At 54.5% G+C, this 16,963-nt stretch overlaps 8 protein-coding genes across 8 annotated transcripts; 2 read left to right on the top strand and 6 right to left on the bottom strand.

The window, feature by feature from the left end:
* Positions 1-1,181: 1,181 nt before the first annotated feature.
* On the bottom strand, positions 1,182-2,158 carry BJX67DRAFT_129511 (uncharacterized protein). The gene is made up of 3 exons (XM_071024519.1): positions 1,903-2,158; positions 1,814-1,839; positions 1,182-1,690 (listed from the first exon to the last, which is right to left on the bottom strand). The coding sequence occupies exons 1-3, from the start codon at positions 1,955-1,957 to the stop codon at positions 1,298-1,300; spliced, it is 474 nt and encodes a 157-aa protein (XP_070885483.1). The 5' UTR covers positions 1,958-2,158; the 3' UTR covers positions 1,182-1,297.
* A 215-nt stretch (positions 2,159-2,373) lies between these two features.
* On the top strand, positions 2,374-4,825 carry BJX67DRAFT_129589 (ankyrin repeat-containing domain protein). The gene has a single exon (XM_071024521.1). It carries the CDS (start codon positions 2,858-2,860, stop codon positions 4,562-4,564), a length of 1,707 nt encoding a protein of 568 aa, XP_070885482.1. The 5' UTR covers positions 2,374-2,857; the 3' UTR covers positions 4,565-4,825.
* Positions 4,826-5,513: 688 nt separating this feature from the next.
* BJX67DRAFT_388524 (putative secretory lipase) lies at positions 5,514-6,899 on the bottom strand (the record flags this gene model as incomplete). The annotated part of the gene is made up of 1 exon (XM_071034373.1): positions 5,514-6,899. One exon carries the CDS (start codon positions 6,897-6,899, stop codon positions 5,514-5,516), a length of 1,386 nt encoding a protein of 461 aa, XP_070885481.1.
* Positions 6,900-7,873: 974 nt separating this feature from the next.
* BJX67DRAFT_354959 (uncharacterized protein) lies at positions 7,874-9,268 on the bottom strand. The gene is made up of 3 exons (XM_071029264.1): positions 9,188-9,268; positions 9,101-9,132; positions 7,874-9,039 (listed from the first exon to the last, which is right to left on the bottom strand). The coding sequence occupies exon 3, from the start codon at positions 9,007-9,009 to the stop codon at positions 8,149-8,151; it is 861 nt and encodes a 286-aa protein (XP_070885480.1). The 5' UTR covers positions 9,010-9,039; positions 9,101-9,132; positions 9,188-9,268; the 3' UTR covers positions 7,874-8,148.
* A 452-nt stretch (positions 9,269-9,720) lies between these two features.
* On the bottom strand, positions 9,721-10,212 carry BJX67DRAFT_381737 (nucleoside deaminase; the record flags this gene model as incomplete). Its single annotated transcript, XM_071033071.1, has 1 exon — positions 9,721-10,212. One exon carries the CDS (start codon positions 10,210-10,212, stop codon positions 9,721-9,723), a length of 492 nt encoding a protein of 163 aa, XP_070885479.1.
* Positions 10,213-10,486: 274 nt separating this feature from the next.
* Positions 10,487-11,703, top strand: BJX67DRAFT_129492 (uncharacterized protein). The gene has a single exon (XM_071024518.1). It carries the CDS (start codon positions 10,760-10,762, stop codon positions 11,444-11,446), a length of 687 nt encoding a protein of 228 aa, XP_070885478.1. The 5' UTR covers positions 10,487-10,759; the 3' UTR covers positions 11,447-11,703.
* Positions 11,704-12,062: 359 nt separating this feature from the next.
* BJX67DRAFT_381735 (ankyrin repeat domain-containing protein) lies at positions 12,063-12,620 on the bottom strand (the record flags this gene model as incomplete). Its single annotated transcript, XM_071033070.1, has 1 exon — positions 12,063-12,620. The coding sequence occupies one exon, from the start codon at positions 12,618-12,620 to the stop codon at positions 12,063-12,065; it is 558 nt and encodes a 185-aa protein (XP_070885477.1).
* Positions 12,621-14,362: 1,742 nt separating this feature from the next.
* On the bottom strand, positions 14,363-16,262 carry BJX67DRAFT_354956 (FAD-binding oxidoreductase). The gene has a single exon (XM_071029263.1). It carries the CDS (start codon positions 16,174-16,176, stop codon positions 14,809-14,811), a length of 1,368 nt encoding a protein of 455 aa, XP_070885476.1. The 5' UTR covers positions 16,177-16,262; the 3' UTR covers positions 14,363-14,808.
* Positions 16,263-16,963: the final 701 nt, after the last annotated feature.

The following is a 16,963-nucleotide window of genomic DNA, read 5'->3' as shown; positions in this document are numbered from 1 at the left end:
CAAAAGAGAGATGCAAATCGCTATGTAGCATGTATAATTTCATCATCATGCCCAGTTCACACCAATCCCGCGCAATCTCCAAGATAAATCCTTGGAAGAGAAACAATGGTTCCTCTTGAATACTGCAAATCTCATCCTCATTCAGAGCAACAAGGCCTTTCAAAATATCCATGCGCTTCTCAGGAAGCATAGTCTTCAATGCTGCGAACAAGATCTTCCTCAGCTTCTTTCTCTCCCCACCTTCCTGCATCTTTTCTAGTTCCGTGTTGAGTCGGCATCCTCGATGTCGGCGCCGGTGTAGAGTGCCTTTACCACAGCCTTAGGAAGCAAGTCTGCCATAGGGCTGACCATTTTTCCTGTACGTATAGGGTGTTGGGTATCTACAAGTTGTGAAACTCGGTACCTGTTAATCTGGCGCCAGAACCGAAGACATGTTCCAGCCTTGACTGATATATATCCTCGATTTCACCGTCAACGGAATCCGATATAGGGTTACGATTCTACAACGATATATTCACCGCTGCAACGCAGATGGGATGGCTATCCATCCGAGTCCAGCCCTGCCGTGGGAGAGAATACAAGACTTGTGCAAGATCTGACACCAATCATGATCCCTGGAGCCGTCCAAAATCGGGCTCTGAGACTCGTATGCTGAGAAAATATCCAGACCTGGACCCTGAGCGATCCAGATGTGAGCTCACAACCAACCAACTGATCAATGAGCCAGCCATCCAGTCTCCTCTTTGGCACCGCCACAAGAACTTCCTGTTATCCTATTTTTGTTTCCCGTGCGGAGAGTGCAGTCGCGCGCGCGCTTTGCACAAGCCCAGCCCCCAAGGCATGCTTGGCCTGGGCGTCAGACTCCCCGAAGGGCCGAAATCGAGAGACATCGTGCTCGTGCTCATCGTGCATGGGCATGGCGTGATCGAACGTGTCTCTTGTCCGTGGTGCTTATTGGCGTCGTGTCAGGGACGAGTGCTTGGCTGTTCTTGGCTCTGCTTGGCTCGTGAGCGTGCCCCAGGTGAGCGCCGCATATTGCCGTTTTGGGAAGGGGAGAGACGCTGATGTTCTCGAGATGAGGACGAAGATGGGATGATGGTGTCGGTGTTGATCTTGGTGTCGGTGTCGCACTCTGCTACGGAGGAAAAGAGTAAACAATGGGTCCACTGCGGACTTCGAAGGGCTATCGGTAAACATGTCTTTGTTCAATTAGGCTTCTAGTATTACTGCGACAAAGATCAACGAAATTAGATAGATAGATAGATACGCATCCCCTTCCTGCCCCCATAACAAGTGACTACTCCTGGCTAACCTGCGAGGTGACGGAGTAAATCTTCAACCCATCAAGCGCCACACAGTCCTTGCCGACATCCGCCGTGCCCAGCGCAATCGAGCCCGTAAGCAAGTTACTCCCCGCATCAGTGGGACAGTACTTGAACGCCGCAGCATCTCCATCAACAGTGAGGTACGGCCCCCCATTAAGACCGTCGATCTCCTTAATCCCAAAGACAGGCCAGTGGTACGGCTCGGGCCGGCTCGTATCATTGTAGAAAGTGAACTTCAGCTCGCCGCCCTCGGCGGCGTCGGTGTACGCGTTCGACGCGTGCAGCGTGTTGAAGGGGTCCAGGACGATGAGCCGGTTGTTGGCAGTGTTCAGGTAGAAGATTGCGGTGGCGGTTTCGGGGTCGGTCCCCGTGGAGGGGGAGGCGCTGAAGTGCGCGAGGGTGTCGGTGCCCAGGTCGCCGATTTGGGTTACCTTGACGGTGCCGGTGTGGCGGGAGCCGTCGTCGCGGGTCTGGAAGGCTTGAAGTTGGAAGAGGTTGCCATCGACGTTGCAGACTGTGCTGGTTAGTTAGTCCAGTGAAAGTATTCAGGGTTGTGTTGGGGTGTGACGCGACGTACCGGCGAGGGCCGTTGCGGAGAGGGAGGCGAGCGAGAGGAGAGAGGCGGTCTTCATTTTGATAGGATTATGAATTGGAATATTGAATGAATTGAATCATGGACGAGAAGACAGAGGGAATCATCGATTAAATAGCCCGAGCCGACTGTTGTCTCAGATTCATCACAGCCACGATGGCACAATGGGGCTGTTCCTGGCAGGGCGATCTGGCGTTACATCATTGTCGCAGCAGCTTAATTATTTTTATCCAGCTGCTCCGAGTCGTTGACTTCGCCTTGAACATGCTCCTGGTCGCCTGAACATGCTCCTGGTCAGGTTACATTGCTGGTGATGGCACGGGTGAGGACTGCGACGTCCCAATGAGGAGATACCAGCCGCTGCCAGCGATTGAGCGTACTGAGAGGCTTTCGTGAAGGATTCATCTTCAGGAGTGTGTTTGTTGTTGACTCGAGCGCAGAGATGAGTCTGGATTTTCGTGGAAGAGTCAACCCCTCGACCGGTACCTCTTCGGGCCGGAATACGAGGCACAAGGGAGACCCCCTTTCACACAGTGTCAGCGACGCTTCCGAGAGTCTGAAGAGTCAGGGATTCGAGTCGCTCCTCTCGCATGTCGAGGCAATTGAACATGGATCAAGCCAGCCTCGCCCGCCTGCCAAACGAGCTGCTGCAACAGATCCTGGGCTACATCTTCGTGCCGCGCTGGTGGGGCTTGGCCAACAGGAAGAAGTTGGAGACGCTGAATGACTACAGAGGGACACGGAGCGAGTGCGTCAATCTGCGGCTTGTCTGCAGTAAGTGGTCTCCAGCTCTCTGTCACTTTTACTTTGGCTTCTTTCGCGGCACTCACATGGAGTAGAACGCTTCGACCAGCATGTCCTCGACGCCGCATACCGCTATCCCGCGCTGTTCCGCGTGCTCGAGGACCGGCCCCGGAAGGAGCCGATCCTGGTGCGCTTGATGGTCGAGAAAACAAGGGCATTCCACGACAGACGCCGCCCGTGGCGAGGTAACTGCCTCCCCGGCGTGATATATGCTGTTAGCGAGGTGGCGGTGCGCTGGCTTGCGGACGCAAATCACACATCCATCGCGGACCAGTCCTTGAGCAGATGCGAGAGACTCTGGTACGGACTGGCTCGCGCGGCGCTGTCCTATCTTGGGGGCAGCAAGTTCGCGGAATGCATCCATTCGGATTGGGAGGAAGAAGACGAAGAAGAAAACGATGGACACACTACCGGCCGCCGCCACATCTATTACAGCTCTGAAAGTGACTCGGACCTATCCGTTCTCTCTGATGGAAAATTCTACACGTTCTCGAGAGTGGCTTGGTACGAACGAGAGCGCCAGCGCCAGCAAGTCCGTAGGAGCCGGACGGCTCAGACCAGCTCGCTGAAGCCGACCTGGAGTAAGAACAGCGCGGACTTCACCCATGCGCGCTGGATGAACGAAGACCTCCTTGTAGCTGCGGCGGCAGCGGGCGACGAGCATCTGTGTCGCCGCGTGCTCCAGGACGGCATCGACGTGAACTCGGGCTCGCGCTACTTCGGACATGCCATCCACGCTGGGGTTCTGCGTGGCGACGAGCAGGTCCTGCGACTATTGCTGCAGCAGACAGACCTCGACGTGAACCTTGCGCACACCGACAAGAGGCGAACACCACTCGTGATGGCCGCGATGCGAGGCGACGAAGTGGCGGTGAGACTGCTTCTCAGCATGCGCGACGACATCGACGCCAACGCGGAAGACAAGTACAACCACACTGCGCTCCGCTGGGCATGCACCAGAGGCCACGAGGGCGTCGTGAGACTTCTGCTGGATTACCCAGCCACTGATATCAACTACGGGGGTTCATGGCGCCCGGTCGTTCCTCTCGAAGAGGCGATTCGGAATCACCATGAAGCCATTGTGCGCCTGCTCTTGGAACATCCCGACATCAACATCCGCGCATACGACCAGGAAGAGAAACGATCCCTGCTTAGCCGTTCCATGTGGTGGTACTCCCACACAGAAGCACAGCGAAAGCTACACATCCTCCAATTGCTATTGGATAAGGACAGTTCCATTGTGAACGCAACCTCCGAGGAGGAACCACCCCCATTGTGGGTTGCCGCGACCACCTACAAATCCGTCCCCCTCGTCGAATTCCTGATGTCCCAGGGTAATATCATCCCCAACATCAGGGGCCCGGCCGCGAACCCACCCATGAAAGCACACGGACGCAGGCACGGGCTCCTTCACAACGTTGTGGCGCTGGGCCACGAAGCCGTCCTCCGCGAACTGCTCCGCTGGGACACGGTGGACCCGAATCTCGTCGATCCGGCCGACGGCCGCGGCTACACGCCCCTCCACGCCGCTGTCTCTCGCGGCCGCCACGCGCTGATAAAGGCCCTGCTGGAACACAAGCGCGTGGATGTGAACGCGACCAACGCGTCCGGGCAAACCCCGCTTGCTCTGCTCGCTTCCAGGACACACGCTGACGACGTTCATGCTGCGCCCATGGCAATGCTCCTCCTGGAGCGGGAGGATATCGACGTCGACGTGGCGGACAGCTCGGGTCGAACACCGTTGAGCTACGCGGCCGAGAGGGAAAACGACGCGCTGGCGCAGCTACTCTCAAAGCGCTCAGCCGAGATGCGAGAGTTAGCTATCAAGTCTCGAGATTCGTGATATTCCTAGCGATGGTCCTCATCTGGTGGGACCACGTGCCTCATCGGCTGGCGTGCTGACTCATCTTCCTCCGCAACCTTCACTTCGTTCATGAGCGGCGAGGTGTTTAAACAATTGTTGGTGACAGACCAATTTATTATCTGATTATACAAGGACTGGCTAGTATGATGACTTTGCTATCTCTCTAATATTAAATATTGCTAGATAGACCTTAGTTAGCAACTCAGACTCTTCTTCCACTTTCATCCCATTGATTGCTCGCCTCCGCGCTTCCTCATCTTGTATCTCTCCACAACTCATCGTTAGCTCAAAGACCTCTTCCCCTCAAACCCCATTATCTTCCACAGCTAATCCATCCCTATCCCTCCTCCGTCCCATCCCGAGTGACTTCCCTGATTCCTCCCCCGCACACACCCAGAATTTGTCATAAGCGCCTGCCAAGAACGAAAGCGATGTGACAGTCCTGTCTGCTGTGCATTAGCCCCGGCAACTCGAGATCGAGGGACGAACGGTGTAGCCTGTCACCTGTTTTTTGTGCAGCGACAGGCCGCGCTTGCATCGAGTGTTGGATCGATTGGCGCGGCTATTGGGTTGTTCATTGCGAACGGCTGCGCGGTTCCTGAAGTGGAAGGAGGGACGTCGATGGGGGCAGGGATGTCTGTTTGTGTTTCTTTGTTGTCCCTGCGGCTTGCTTGGTGTGTTCTTTGCCAGAGGATGGGGCGGCTGATGGGGGTGTGGGATGTCTACAGGGGAAGACAACAGTGTAGGTTCAAAGTTTCCGTTTCATTGGCCGAGCTATCACGATAGTCTCTCGGGGAAGAAAGACAGCTGGAGTAGTCGAGATCTAGGATACATGAGTAGGAAAAAGACCGATCCGGGAAATCGAGCCATCAATCACTGCGTCAGGCAGCTCACATCTCCACCAATTACTGCATCACTGCACAAGCAGCTACTGCACGAGCATCTGCCCACCAGACGTCCACACCTGCTCAACAGTCGCAAACCGGTCCGTCGCAACCGTAACCGTCGTCTTCGTGCACCCCCGGTTGACCGCCTTGCCGTCGAACCGGTCCGCAATCCAGGGGAAGTAGTTCGAGTGCGAGGCCTGGACGGCGCCGTCGTGGTCCAACCCAGGGAGCAGCAGGTACTGTGCCTCCGAGTCCGGGAAGGCCTCGCACTGCTTGTCGAAGATGCGCTCGATGTGGTCATGCGGAAGGATGAAGTCTGTCTCTCCGTGCATGACGAGCAAGGGGCCGCCGAGTGCGTGTGCGCCCTCCCCGTGGTACTTGGCGGTCCAGTCGCGGACCTCCGGGGCGGAGGGGAAGTTCGCGTTGTTGAGGTACATGTCGTTTGCGTTGAGGTTGTAGAGGAGGGGCACGGCGGCGTTGAGGCAGCCGCCGTAGGAGAGGTCGACGAGGCCGAGGACGCGCTCGGTGACGTACTTGGTTAGGTCGATAGAAGGGAAAAGGCGGCCGATGGAGCGGAGCATGTAGGGGAGGAAGACTTCGTGGAGGGGCCCGCCGTTGGCGCGCTCGAGGACCCAGGGGACGAGGCTCATGACTTCCATGGCTGGGGCGATGGCGACGGCGCCGATGAGGCCTCCGGCGGACTTGCGGGGGTCCGCTTCGCGCTGGGCGGTTCGCCAGGCTGTGAGGCCCCCTTCGGAGTGGCCGACGACGACCCATTCGTGGGTGATGGAGGATTGGAAGTTCTTGCGGGCGGCCTCAACAGCCAGGCTGACATCGGCGGCGTGGAGGATACCAGCGTTGTACATGAAGCCCTGAGGGATGGTGCTGCCTTGGCCGGCATAGTCGGGGGCGATGACCACGTAGCCCTGCTGAGCAAGTGCGAAAGGTGCCTGGAAGTTGTACTGGAGGCCTTTGTTGTTGGACGGGGCGCACTGAGGAGTGAAGCCAGCGGTGCCATGAGCCCAGACAGCGAGACGGAAGGGCTTGTCGGGGCCGAGGGGGTTCTGGTAGGGGATGATAGCGTAGCCGGTAGCAGGGAGAGGGGACTCGTCGATGTCCTCACTGACATAGAAGAAACGAGAGAGCGAGAGACCAGAAGGCACCCACCAGTTGGTAGCAACAGCGTCAGCGGCGATATCCTCCCACTTGACGAGGTCGCCCACAGCGTAGTCAGAGAAGTTGTCCGGAGTGGCATAGAAGGGATCGAGGGTCACGTTGGGGTGAACCCAGAAGCTGGCATCGGTAGCACGGCCCTGGTTGTAGGCGTCTTGACAGGCAGAGTCGCAGCCGGGGGGAGCAGCAGCAGAGGCACAGGCGGCAAAGATGGCCACCTGAACCGCTGCCAGCATCACGGAGATGACTGACATGGTGAAGAGTGGCGGGCAGTATGGGAAGGCAATGTGTAAACGCAATGAGGGACTTCAATGAAGGAACTCAAGATGAGAGTACGTGGAGAGGAAGGATGTTGGGGAAGAGAAGAGAAGAGGTGGGATCTTGAGGCCTTATATGCTGCAGCTGGCAAACATTGTGTGAATGCTTAAGCGAGGTCACCTCGATCAAGAGAGTCAATATGCAGCCAGAGTGAAGAGAGAATGGAAGAGAATCAAGCAGATTTGTCGATTATTGGCTGGTCCAGAGGGGAGAGGTGAATCAGTCTGCTGGTCTTGACTACAAGCAATCCCTGTTATACGCGCAGATTCCCTTGTAGATTCACGGGAGATCACTCAACTGCACCAAATAGGGGAACATCTTGCCGATCAAGCTCACATTCACTCATTTTCAAGGCCCACCGGGCCATCAAAGCCAGACCGGCAAGTGTCTCATAGGCTAGGACTAGTTGGAAAGCCCCACGGCTGGCAGATGTGTTGCTCAAAGGGGACTTCGGTCTTGTTGAGCGCCAGGTCGGAGAGCACGCAGAGTGAGGGGGTTGTTGCCTCGAGCTGGATACGGGCATTTGGAGACACCTCAAGAGTTTCAGACCGTAACTTTTGACTGTAGCTTCTCTGTCGATCTCGAATTGAGATTCATATGCTTTATCCATGCAGCAGCAACGAATCGATGGCTTCCAATGAGCACAAATTGATACAATCCTCGGCGTGCTCTCCACCCTGAGCCCGAGTGTTAGAACCTCTGGCTGGCGCTACAAGGTATCTGAATAGTCGAGGTGGTGGCTGCGTTGCGTGTAAGAGCCGACGGTGTCCTTCTCTATGTTCCTGCTAGCAAGGTGGGAGTAGGGACGCGCGCTGACGTTGTCCAGAGAGATCTTACGGGGAGTTTGAACGGTTATACCCGGTGATAGATATTCAATTCTTGGCTTCCCAAACCTTCATCGTCATCGTGCATCGTTTTCTCTAGCAGCGTTGAGATGGCAAGCTAACACGCAGTGCTCACAGGTTCTCTACTCCACCGTCGATTATACGAAACGGCGTAGAACCGTGCGAGAGGAAATGGATTGCCCGCATCACAGACAGCCACAATGATCTACCGGGTGTCAACCGTGTCTGGGATATACTGCTTACGTACGAGGGTCGGAAAGAGAAGCGCTGGTCGGGAATGATATCTGGCGTTTTAGGGCTGTGGGCGATGTATTGCAGTAGGATGTTTGGGCTGTACAGACTATAAGGTCTTACGACCTAACAAAGTCGCCGCTGCGGACTGCAGACGATCTCTGATTCTTCGCCGACTCGCAGCAGCCTGTTTCTCAGCCTGTCCGGCAGCATCCCCAGCGCGCCTGTACCCGGTATATCCCCTCATCCTCGCCCTAAACTCCCGAACAAGATTCTCAAAGAGGTTGCCGACCTGCCACGCATTTTTCGAACTGACTTCGTAGAATTCACCACCGACCTCCTCCGCCAGCGCCCGACCCTTGTCTGCCGGTACCTCGGGCCCAGAAGTCGGCGTCACCCAGGTATGATCCGCGACGATGAAGATCGGCTTCTGCGAGAGGAACCGGTTCTCAGCCCAGAAGATCTTCGTCCCTTCCTCGTGGAAGAGCTTGCACACACGCAGGACACCCATGTTGATTCCCCTGCTGTATGGCCGAAACCCAACGATGGGCTGCGAGGAGACCAAACACGCGCGCAGGATCTGGATCTTGATCTCAACGGGGAGACGGGGGAAGTATTTGAACCTCTGCGCGGGCACGGACTTCCACTTCTGCGATAAACGCTTCCCAAGAGACCGCGGACTCGCCCGGCGCTGCTCCTCCTCCTCCTTCACCTCCCGGAGCTTCGTCGCGCGAATCCCAGCCCTGTTCGCCGCACCGGCACGCGTTCCTTCAACTTCCCTTCTCGCCACCGCTTCAGCCCTGGCGTCGTCAGGGGAAGGGTGTGTGATGTTCTCAATCAAGGTGTTGCGCACATAGCGCTGCGTGCGCTCAAACGACTCCATCGAGGAGACATTATACACGACGATCAACGCGCCTATCCGGATGGCTTTCCAGTAGGCAGGATACCACGGCTCTTCCATGTAATTCATGTTGCTGCAGTCAATCTCGAGGAGGGAGACCTGATTGTCGATCAGCACTTGCTTGCGGAAGGGGTCGAGCGACCCGATGGTGGGCTCGTACACGCCCGGGTCGACCCAATAATTCATGGCGTACTGTAGTTTGGCTTGTGAGTGGGGATGCATGCTATCGATTTGGTGGGGTGGTTACTTGGTTCATGTAGGTGTTTGCGAGCGCATACTCGGCGGCAGCGACGGTCATTGGGATGATTTCCATGCGCCGAGCCATGGTGACGGCTGTTGTTGGATGAGAAGAGAGGCAGACCCCTTGAGGTTGTTTGCTGAGCTTCCTCGTATTCGACCAGGGCTAGTCTGTTCGGGTTAGCGTTGTCCTCGTCTCTTTCTCGAGGACAACAAGATCCAATTCCATTGGCCTACTTTCAGAACAGGGATTGTGATACCAATGAGCCACGGAGCCACAGGAATATTCTGGATGACTAATTGCAGAGGGAGGTAATCAATGAGATGAAAGCAGATGAAGAATCTGAGTTGCTAAGGTCTATCTCGTAGCTATCTGAGTAGGGTCTGCGCAACAAGAAGCCGAGTCAGACAACGCAGTCGTCCTATCAGCAAGGCTCAACCCTCCGATTGAACCAACAAGACCGGTAAACTGTTCCCTGTGCTTCCAGAGCGACCTAGGACGATGTCGAAGCTCCCTGGGTCGAGTTCGTGATTAGGTACCTATCATTCGGCCGTATCTCGAACCTGCTTCAGTCGATGCAGCTCAAATACCTCCTCATCCAAACCCGGAGCCGGTCCGTCAACAGTCAGACCCGGCGCAACCTGATTGATCGGGAGCGGGAGAACCGGCCCAGCTTTCACACCCAACTGCGTCCTCCATTGTGCAAGTTGAGCCGACGAACTCGCATAGACGATGCGTCCCAATCCCGCATATGCGTGGGCAGTCGCGCACATTGGACAGTGCTCGCCAGAAGTGTAGACCGTGGCAGCGGCGCGGTCAGCGGGGGTCATGTGCTTTCGGGCCCAAACCGCCAGCGTAAACTCCGGGTGCAGGGTGATATCTGCTTCGGTGGTGTCCCGGTTGCGGTCCTCTCTGAGAATCTTGCCCGTCGCGTCGACGAGCACTGATCCAAATGGATCATCGCCCGCATCAAGCGCTTCGCGGGCGAGCTCCACACACCGACGAAGGTAGCCGACGTCTGTGCTAGATAGCATTTTGCTTCCCCTATTGAGGTCGTTGAGATTTCGCACTTGGAGGGTCAATTTCCCGTCTGGAAGAACCGCTCTTCCCAAGCGTGGAGCTGAATTCGCAAGAATCAAGCGTTTGTGATAAAAGGCTCCTCGACTTGCGAGAGGGTGTGAGGTGGAGACGGAAGCGGAAGAGGGGAAACCGAGGTCTTAATCTTAAATATATATGGGAAAGAAGAGAACCGATTCTTCGAAACAATGATTCGCGATTTTCCGAATTCAGGAGTAGTGAAGGATTTCGAATACGAGCCGAGAGACCCCGCGCTTTGGCATCCACTCAGTTTTCACCTCTGATCCCTGGCATTCAGAGCCAATAGGCAAGTGATAGTCTGCACCACAGAGTTGCTGCTGATGGCTTGGATGGCCTGGGACGGTGAGATCTTTGTGCTGACAAAAAGCACGTGCACATAAACTCGACCCGTCCCCCATTACCAGGGACAATAAAGAATATTGGAATTTTGTTTGGAACATCACTGGTAACAACTCGCCAAAACATTTCAGAGTCGCAACAACCATGGAATACGCTAAAACCAGCCCAAAGCCCTCCAACGAGGTTCTTAAACGCCTCCCCCAAACAGATATTTGCAAGGCCTCTTTGGATCTGGCCTCCCGAGCGCTTCCCGAACCGATTCTCAATCACGTCATACGAACTTTTCTCCTCGCCCGATGGCTGTCAGAGAAGGAGGGGAGCGAATGGAGTCAGCCAAACAACCTTCCGCTGTTATATGCCGCCTGTATTTGCCACGACCTTGGTGCCAGCGATCTATATAATGGGAGCCAGCGATTTGAAGTTGAGGGCGCGGATGCTGCGAAAGCTCACCTCTTATCGCATGGGATGTCAGAAGAGTCGAGTCATCAAGTCTGGATCGCAATCGCGCTGCACACCTCCGCAGGTATTGCTGAGCGCATCTATCCGCTCTCCCGTCTGATGCGATATGGAGTCTTGATGGACTTCTCACCAGCGACACGCGAGGCCATGGGAGCCGTCGAATACTCGTCCGAGATTGAGAGACTCCTACCGCGACTTAATATCGAGAAGGTCCTCGGCGATGCGGTTGTGCATCAAGCAGAACACCTAGACCAATCTGACCGCTCTACTTGGCCCAACACCAAGAAGCATCCGAAGGCGAGCTGGCCCGGTATACTTTTACGAGCACACCTGGAAAATCCAAGTCACGAGGGAGTCAATCCAGCCTTTTAGATGCTTCTCTCCCCAGGGATAATATGAGCAAGTAAGAACTGGCATCTCGGTCCTCGCAGCTACGCAACTAGTAGTGGAGAATTTAACAAGCACAAGTGGAAGGCAGTCATTATGTTGACGATATTAGGCCGGCAATTTAGACATTACAACAAATCACAGGGATACAAACAGTGCAGGTACAACTCAAACATAAAATCCGTCAGGGATCATTATTCGAGAACTGGCCCAAGCTTGATACTATAAACGAAGATAACAACGTAGATCCTTAAGAATATGTAGTCTGTGCTACCATCTTTGTTCATCCAATGATTAGTTCGAGTTCATGTTTCCAATGTCCTCACTTCCCACATACAGTACAATCTTCGGTGCAGAAAGAATATCAGCGATGTTATATTGAGCCTTTCTCTTCGACATGCATTTCTAAATGCCCTCTCGCCCTCGGCCTATCACCACCACTTTCCGCCTCGCTTACTGTCTGGGACGTAGACTCACGTTATGTCGAAGAGGATGATCTGGATCCACCTGGCCGGACCGATCCGAGGGCCCTGCGGAAGCCTTGCTCGACAGAAAGTAGGTTCATCTGCTCAGGTGCATGGATGCCGACGACGACCCGTACCTATGTATCCGAACCACAGCGGACAGCGTGGTCGCGCTGCATTAGCATCCTGACGATCTCAACATGACCCCTTTGTGCCGCATATTCCACCGGCGTCATACGGGTGTCGTCTGGCCAGCCTTCATTCTGCTTCTGTTGCCCTGGTTCCAACAGGCATTTGACGATCTCCTTGTTGCCATGCTCAGCGGCAAGAGACAGAAAGGTCCGCTCGTCTTCCCATTCCAGAAGCACATTGGGATATCGAGAGAGCAACGTCCTGAAAACCTCCCCATCGCCATGCAATATATCCTTGTACAGGATGCCAGCAAGGGTGAGGTATGGTTCCTCCGAGCCCATCTCAACCCCAGCAATGTTCCTGCCGGAGTCCAGGAGCATGCGTACCACAGACTTATTCCCTATCATAATTGCCATAGATAACGGGTTCCCGAGCGGCCAGCATTTATTAATATCACCGCCCTCTTCTTTCTCAAGCAAGGCTCGAAGAAGCGCCAGATCGTTCCTGACCACGGCAGCAACCAGAGCGCCGGTATAAGCATCGTGTTCGTCATATTCCCCCATCCAGAGCTCGTCCAAAAGCTCTTCAGCATCTCTGCCTTTTCCCGCCGCAAGGCAGAGATCTCTCCAGTAAGAAAGCCTTAGCGTCCGAATATTGTTGTCCTTGCCATCCACTTCTTCTTTTCTGGGGCTGCCTATAGTATCCAGAATGTACTCTGTTGTCTCGCAAACAGCATTAACGAGTGGATGATGTTCTTCGTCTCCTCCTCGCTTGATTTTCTCAAGAAGCAGTGCCGGAACCAGCCACTTTAAATGACCCAAAATTGTAGGTCTACAGGCCCTCCGTGAATTTTGGTACCCAGCTGCTGCTTCATTAACTATAGCTAGCGAGATCTGCAGCACTGCGGAGTTAAAGGCCTCTAAATTTCGATGATTAGATGAATATGTACTATAAAAAAACTGAAAACCGGGGGGGCACTGTACGACAGGTAAGCCTTGCTGAGCATAGCGCGCGATGTGAATCAAGAGGGGTCTCTGCTGGAATCAAGAACCCAACAATTAAGAGGAGGATCTCAGTGGGCAGCTTCAAAATATCCATCCCGAGGCAACCGAAATGTATCAAGCGAAAGGCTGAAATGACAAGCAATAAAATAAATTGGCGAAGATTTTTAAATTCCAAAGTCCCCGAACAAGGACAGGAGACAGTTATGAATTACCTGACCCACCGGGTCGTTCTCATGTACGAATACGAGAATCGGCTTCCTTGATGCTTGACCATGTCCAATGGGTCAATTAGGGACAAGCAAATGAAATCAGACAACCTGAGTTTACTACTCCCGAACATCCTGCGCTGAATATCAGTGTCATTGTTGGGCTGGACTTGGGGAACCGCGGCTTGCCCTGCGTTTCCGATTCTCTGAAGAGCGAGAGAGCAATGGGGATATGACACGAACCTTGGAAAGCCCTTACTCCTTCTGCTCTTGGCAAAAAAAGAAAAAAAAAAAGATGGACGACAGGAGAGGTGAGCTCCAGCGGTCAGCAAGAGAAGCAATACTCAGCCCAAACTTGCTCCTCCTTGTTGTTCCAGCTTCAGAACAAAGACCAACGTCCAAAACATTTTCGGGAAATGATGCTTTGTTTTTAATGATTCTGATTCTCCCTTCTCATCCACAGCAGACGGTTTTCCCTCTCACTCAACACAATACATCAACCTTACCGTCGTCTGGTTTCAACAATGCCTCCTAGATTGGTCCAGGAGGGCATGATCCAGATCCTAGCTCAGACCGCTAATAGTGTTGTGTATACAGTTGCAAACGATAGCAAGACTGGGCATGCTAGGGACAGTCTTTCAGTCCGAAAGGGCGGAACAGTCTGGTACGAGGGAAGGGAGGGCGCTGGGGCCTGAGACTGAGGTGTCTGAGGAGGAAGTTATCACAGCCCTTGTCGATTGGAAGTGGCCACGATTGACTAACGGCAATCCTGCCCAGGCCATTCTCCACCGGTGCTGGGAGTACGAGTATGGATCATCACAGCAAGTCGTGAATGACGTGAAACGCCTTCGAAAAAGTTGAAATATCTCATGGGCTCAGCATGCATCGAGCAATTAGTCCCTTCCGTTGATTATCTTCAGATGTCGAAGATCAATCTCAATGTGCAAAGCCCGCATTCACTGCCACGTACGATTCATCCCCAAGAGTCGAAAGTTGTCAAAGAAACCCCTAAAGGAAGTCCTCCACAATGCTGTTGATGTGCTTCGAAAATCCGAAAGCGCGAGCTACCTTGATTACAGAGAGAGTCAAAGCTGTGATGAGACTAGTTGATTTGTAGAGCAAGTATCAGACTCCGGCTCGACCTGGTGAGCTGGTAGAAGGAGTCTATCACCTGCGCCCGGTGGACAAACTCGATACGTTGTTTAGCACGATATCAAATGATTCTATGGACCTGAGCTCTCGCGGAAGTCTCCTAAACATCCTTCGTAAGGCTGCATTTAAGAAGGCAAGAACTATTTACCGAGAGCCAAAAGAAAGCACTCTCCTTTCACTCTATATCTGGGCGGCAACCTTGAATGGCGTGGCACTGGCTGAACCGCTCGCTGAAGAAGTCTCGCTGTCACAAGGGGTTTAGGGTTTATCTCGTAATATTTATACCTGCAAGAAAGCCTGTAATAGACCTTCATGTTAACTATATCAGGAGGAGGTGTCAGACGATGAATTGGTCCATTACCTACAATTGTTTCCACGTCGACAACACCCTACAGATAGGAGATTGCGTTGTTGAAGACATTCCCTGGATCAACCCTCGCCTTCACCCGCCTCAAGAACCCAAGATGCTCGCCGAATACCTTGTCATGATCGAACTCGTCCGCCGTCAAGAACGAGACGTACGTCGCCGCCACGATATTCCGCGGATCCGTCCTCTTCAACGCATTGCTAAACTCCTGCCCCCACGCCAGCGCTCCCTCAAGCTTCTCCGCGTCCTCAACAAGAGGCACAATCTCAACCGCAAAGTGTCCCTCCCGAGCCACAAATACCGAGTCCGCATTCGGCTTCGCAGACGGCGAGTCCCCGCGCAGCTCATGCATATCGAAGATAACATGCGGATCCGCAGGCAACTGCTTCGCATACTGCGCAATCACACCCGCCACCTCATCCGTGATCTGTCGCAGATTCACCGACCACAGCCTCCCCTGCGTCGTCTTCGGAACCAGCGCATCCTGCTCCGCCTGCCACGCCGACGGCGTCCTGGACTTCACCGTGTTCGCCACAACAGGCGCAAGCCCCGACACCCGCTCCAGCCACTGTTTCCCAGCCTCGTGGTCCTCATCCGCCCACATGAAGAGCACCCCGAACGTCGGCGTCGGCATATTCAGTGTACACTGCTGCAAACTCAGCGGTGCGGGGAGGCCCCCCTCTGCGGCCGTGAGGACCCTATATCCCTGGTTATACTGGCGGATGACGGTGTCAAGATCCTGGGAGTTGAATATGACCACACCCGCGAGGATCTGCGCCAGCTTGTAGATTGAAATCGTCACCTCGGCAAGCACGCCGAATGCGCCGCCCGCGCCGCGGATCGCCTTCAATAGTTCTGCGTCTGCGTCAACCACCTCGCCAGTGGCATTGACAACCCTCGCACCAACGATGTGGTCAACCCCCAGCCCAAACCGCGAACTGTACGCCCCGTACCCGCCGTACATCGCCCACCCAGTATACCCCACGGGCGAGACCGAGCCGACGGGCGTAACAAATCCTTCCTTCTCCAGGGTCCTGATTAAATCCCCCGCCAGCGTACCACCGCCCACCTTCGCAGTCGCAGTGTCAGCGTCAATGCGCACGTGGTTGATAAGTCGTAGATCCACCGCGACGGTATCCTTCTTCATCGAACGGCCTTGGAGATCGTGGCCGCCGCCGCGGACCGTGAACTCGATCTTGTTGGCCGCGAGGAAGGAGACCGTGCTCGCGAGGGCGGGGATATTTGCGGGGCGGAGGATACCCGAGGGGACGATCTCGGGGTGTGCGTATATCGCTCGTGTTTCTTCGAAGGTCGAAGATGAGGGAGTGATGTACTCCACGTCTGGGGTTGTAGATGCGAAGGTGGAGAGGATATCGCGTGGTGCAGCCATTATGCTGTCTGTTCTTTTCTCTAGAACGGTAATGTATACAGGACTGGGACTCGGATGGATGCGGTATCCTCTGTTGTAAGAAATCCTTGAATATGCCCGCAGCGCCCAATGCCGGCATGCAGCCCTTTTTATACCCCACATCGTCGACTGACGAAGCCGTATCCATCGCAACTACTGCGGCTGAGCAGTTCAATCGACCTTCAGGTTCTTCGACTCGTACCGTCCTTTGGTGTTCATCGCAGCGAATCACGGCCGTCCCTCCCAAGCACAGCCCATCGGCCTGTGGAGTAGTTCGGGTCCAAGCTGACGGGTGTCCGCATACGCACTGACTTGGGGATTGCGCGTTCGGTGCCTGATTAGGATGGATGCGCCGCGCGGATTTAACTTTACTATTCCTGGGGAGCAATGGAAATGGAAGGATGATGCGATTATCTGTGCTGTGCTCACCCAAGAGTCGGGATACCGATTCGCCCCCGCCTTGGCACCTTCAACGGTAATCTCAATATTATTAACTACCATGCGGTATCAAGCTTTGAAATCTACTTATATACCTAGCCCCCCTACCACCAACCAGCCGCAGCCACGCACGCGAAGTCAGACGGGCTCGAGCTCCGCAGGCATTTTGACTTCGTCCCGTGTTTCACAGCCCTGACATTGCTTGGTGAGCCACTGCCTGCTGTTTTATTGGTCTTTACCATGCGGCCGTTTGAGAGAATATACTATGTTGTTGAGCCCGTCGCAGACTATTGTCGAGGTTGATATCATCCAGTACACCTCCACGACATCT

The sequence above is a fragment of the Aspergillus lucknowensis genome, assembly GCF_044049455.1.
Source record: "Aspergillus lucknowensis strain CBS 449.75 chromosome Unknown BJX67scaffold_24, whole genome shotgun sequence".
Classification (NCBI taxonomy): domain Eukaryota; kingdom Fungi; phylum Ascomycota; class Eurotiomycetes; order Eurotiales; family Aspergillaceae; genus Aspergillus; species Aspergillus lucknowensis.
The sequence above is the reverse complement of the archived record's forward strand: the minus strand, read 5'-3'. Positions and strand labels throughout refer to the sequence as shown.

Coding starts and splice junctions, on each gene's coding strand:
- BJX67DRAFT_354959 (XM_071029264.1), bottom strand. CDS start 9,009: ATGAATTACATGGAAGAGCCGTGGTATCCTGCCTACTGGAAAGCCATC.
- BJX67DRAFT_129589 (XM_071024521.1), top strand. CDS start 2,858: ATGGTCGAGAAAACAAGGGCATTCCACGACAGACGCCGCCCGTGGCGA.
- BJX67DRAFT_354956 (XM_071029263.1), bottom strand. CDS start 16,176: ATGGCTGCACCACGCGATATCCTCTCCACCTTCGCATCTACAACCCCA.
- BJX67DRAFT_129492 (XM_071024518.1), top strand. CDS start 10,760: ATGGAATACGCTAAAACCAGCCCAAAGCCCTCCAACGAGGTTCTTAAA.
- BJX67DRAFT_129511 (XM_071024519.1), bottom strand. CDS start 1,957: ATGAAGACCGCCTCTCTCCTCTCGCTCGCCTCCCTCTCCGCAACGGCC. Junction 1,840..1,902: donor CTCCGCAACGGCCCTCGCCG/GTACGTCGCGTC, acceptor TAACCAGCACAG/TCTGCAACGTCGATGGCAAC. Junction 1,691..1,813: donor ACGTCGATGGCAACCTCTTC/CAACTTCAAGCC, acceptor CCCTCCACGGGG/ACCGACCCCGAAACCGCCAC.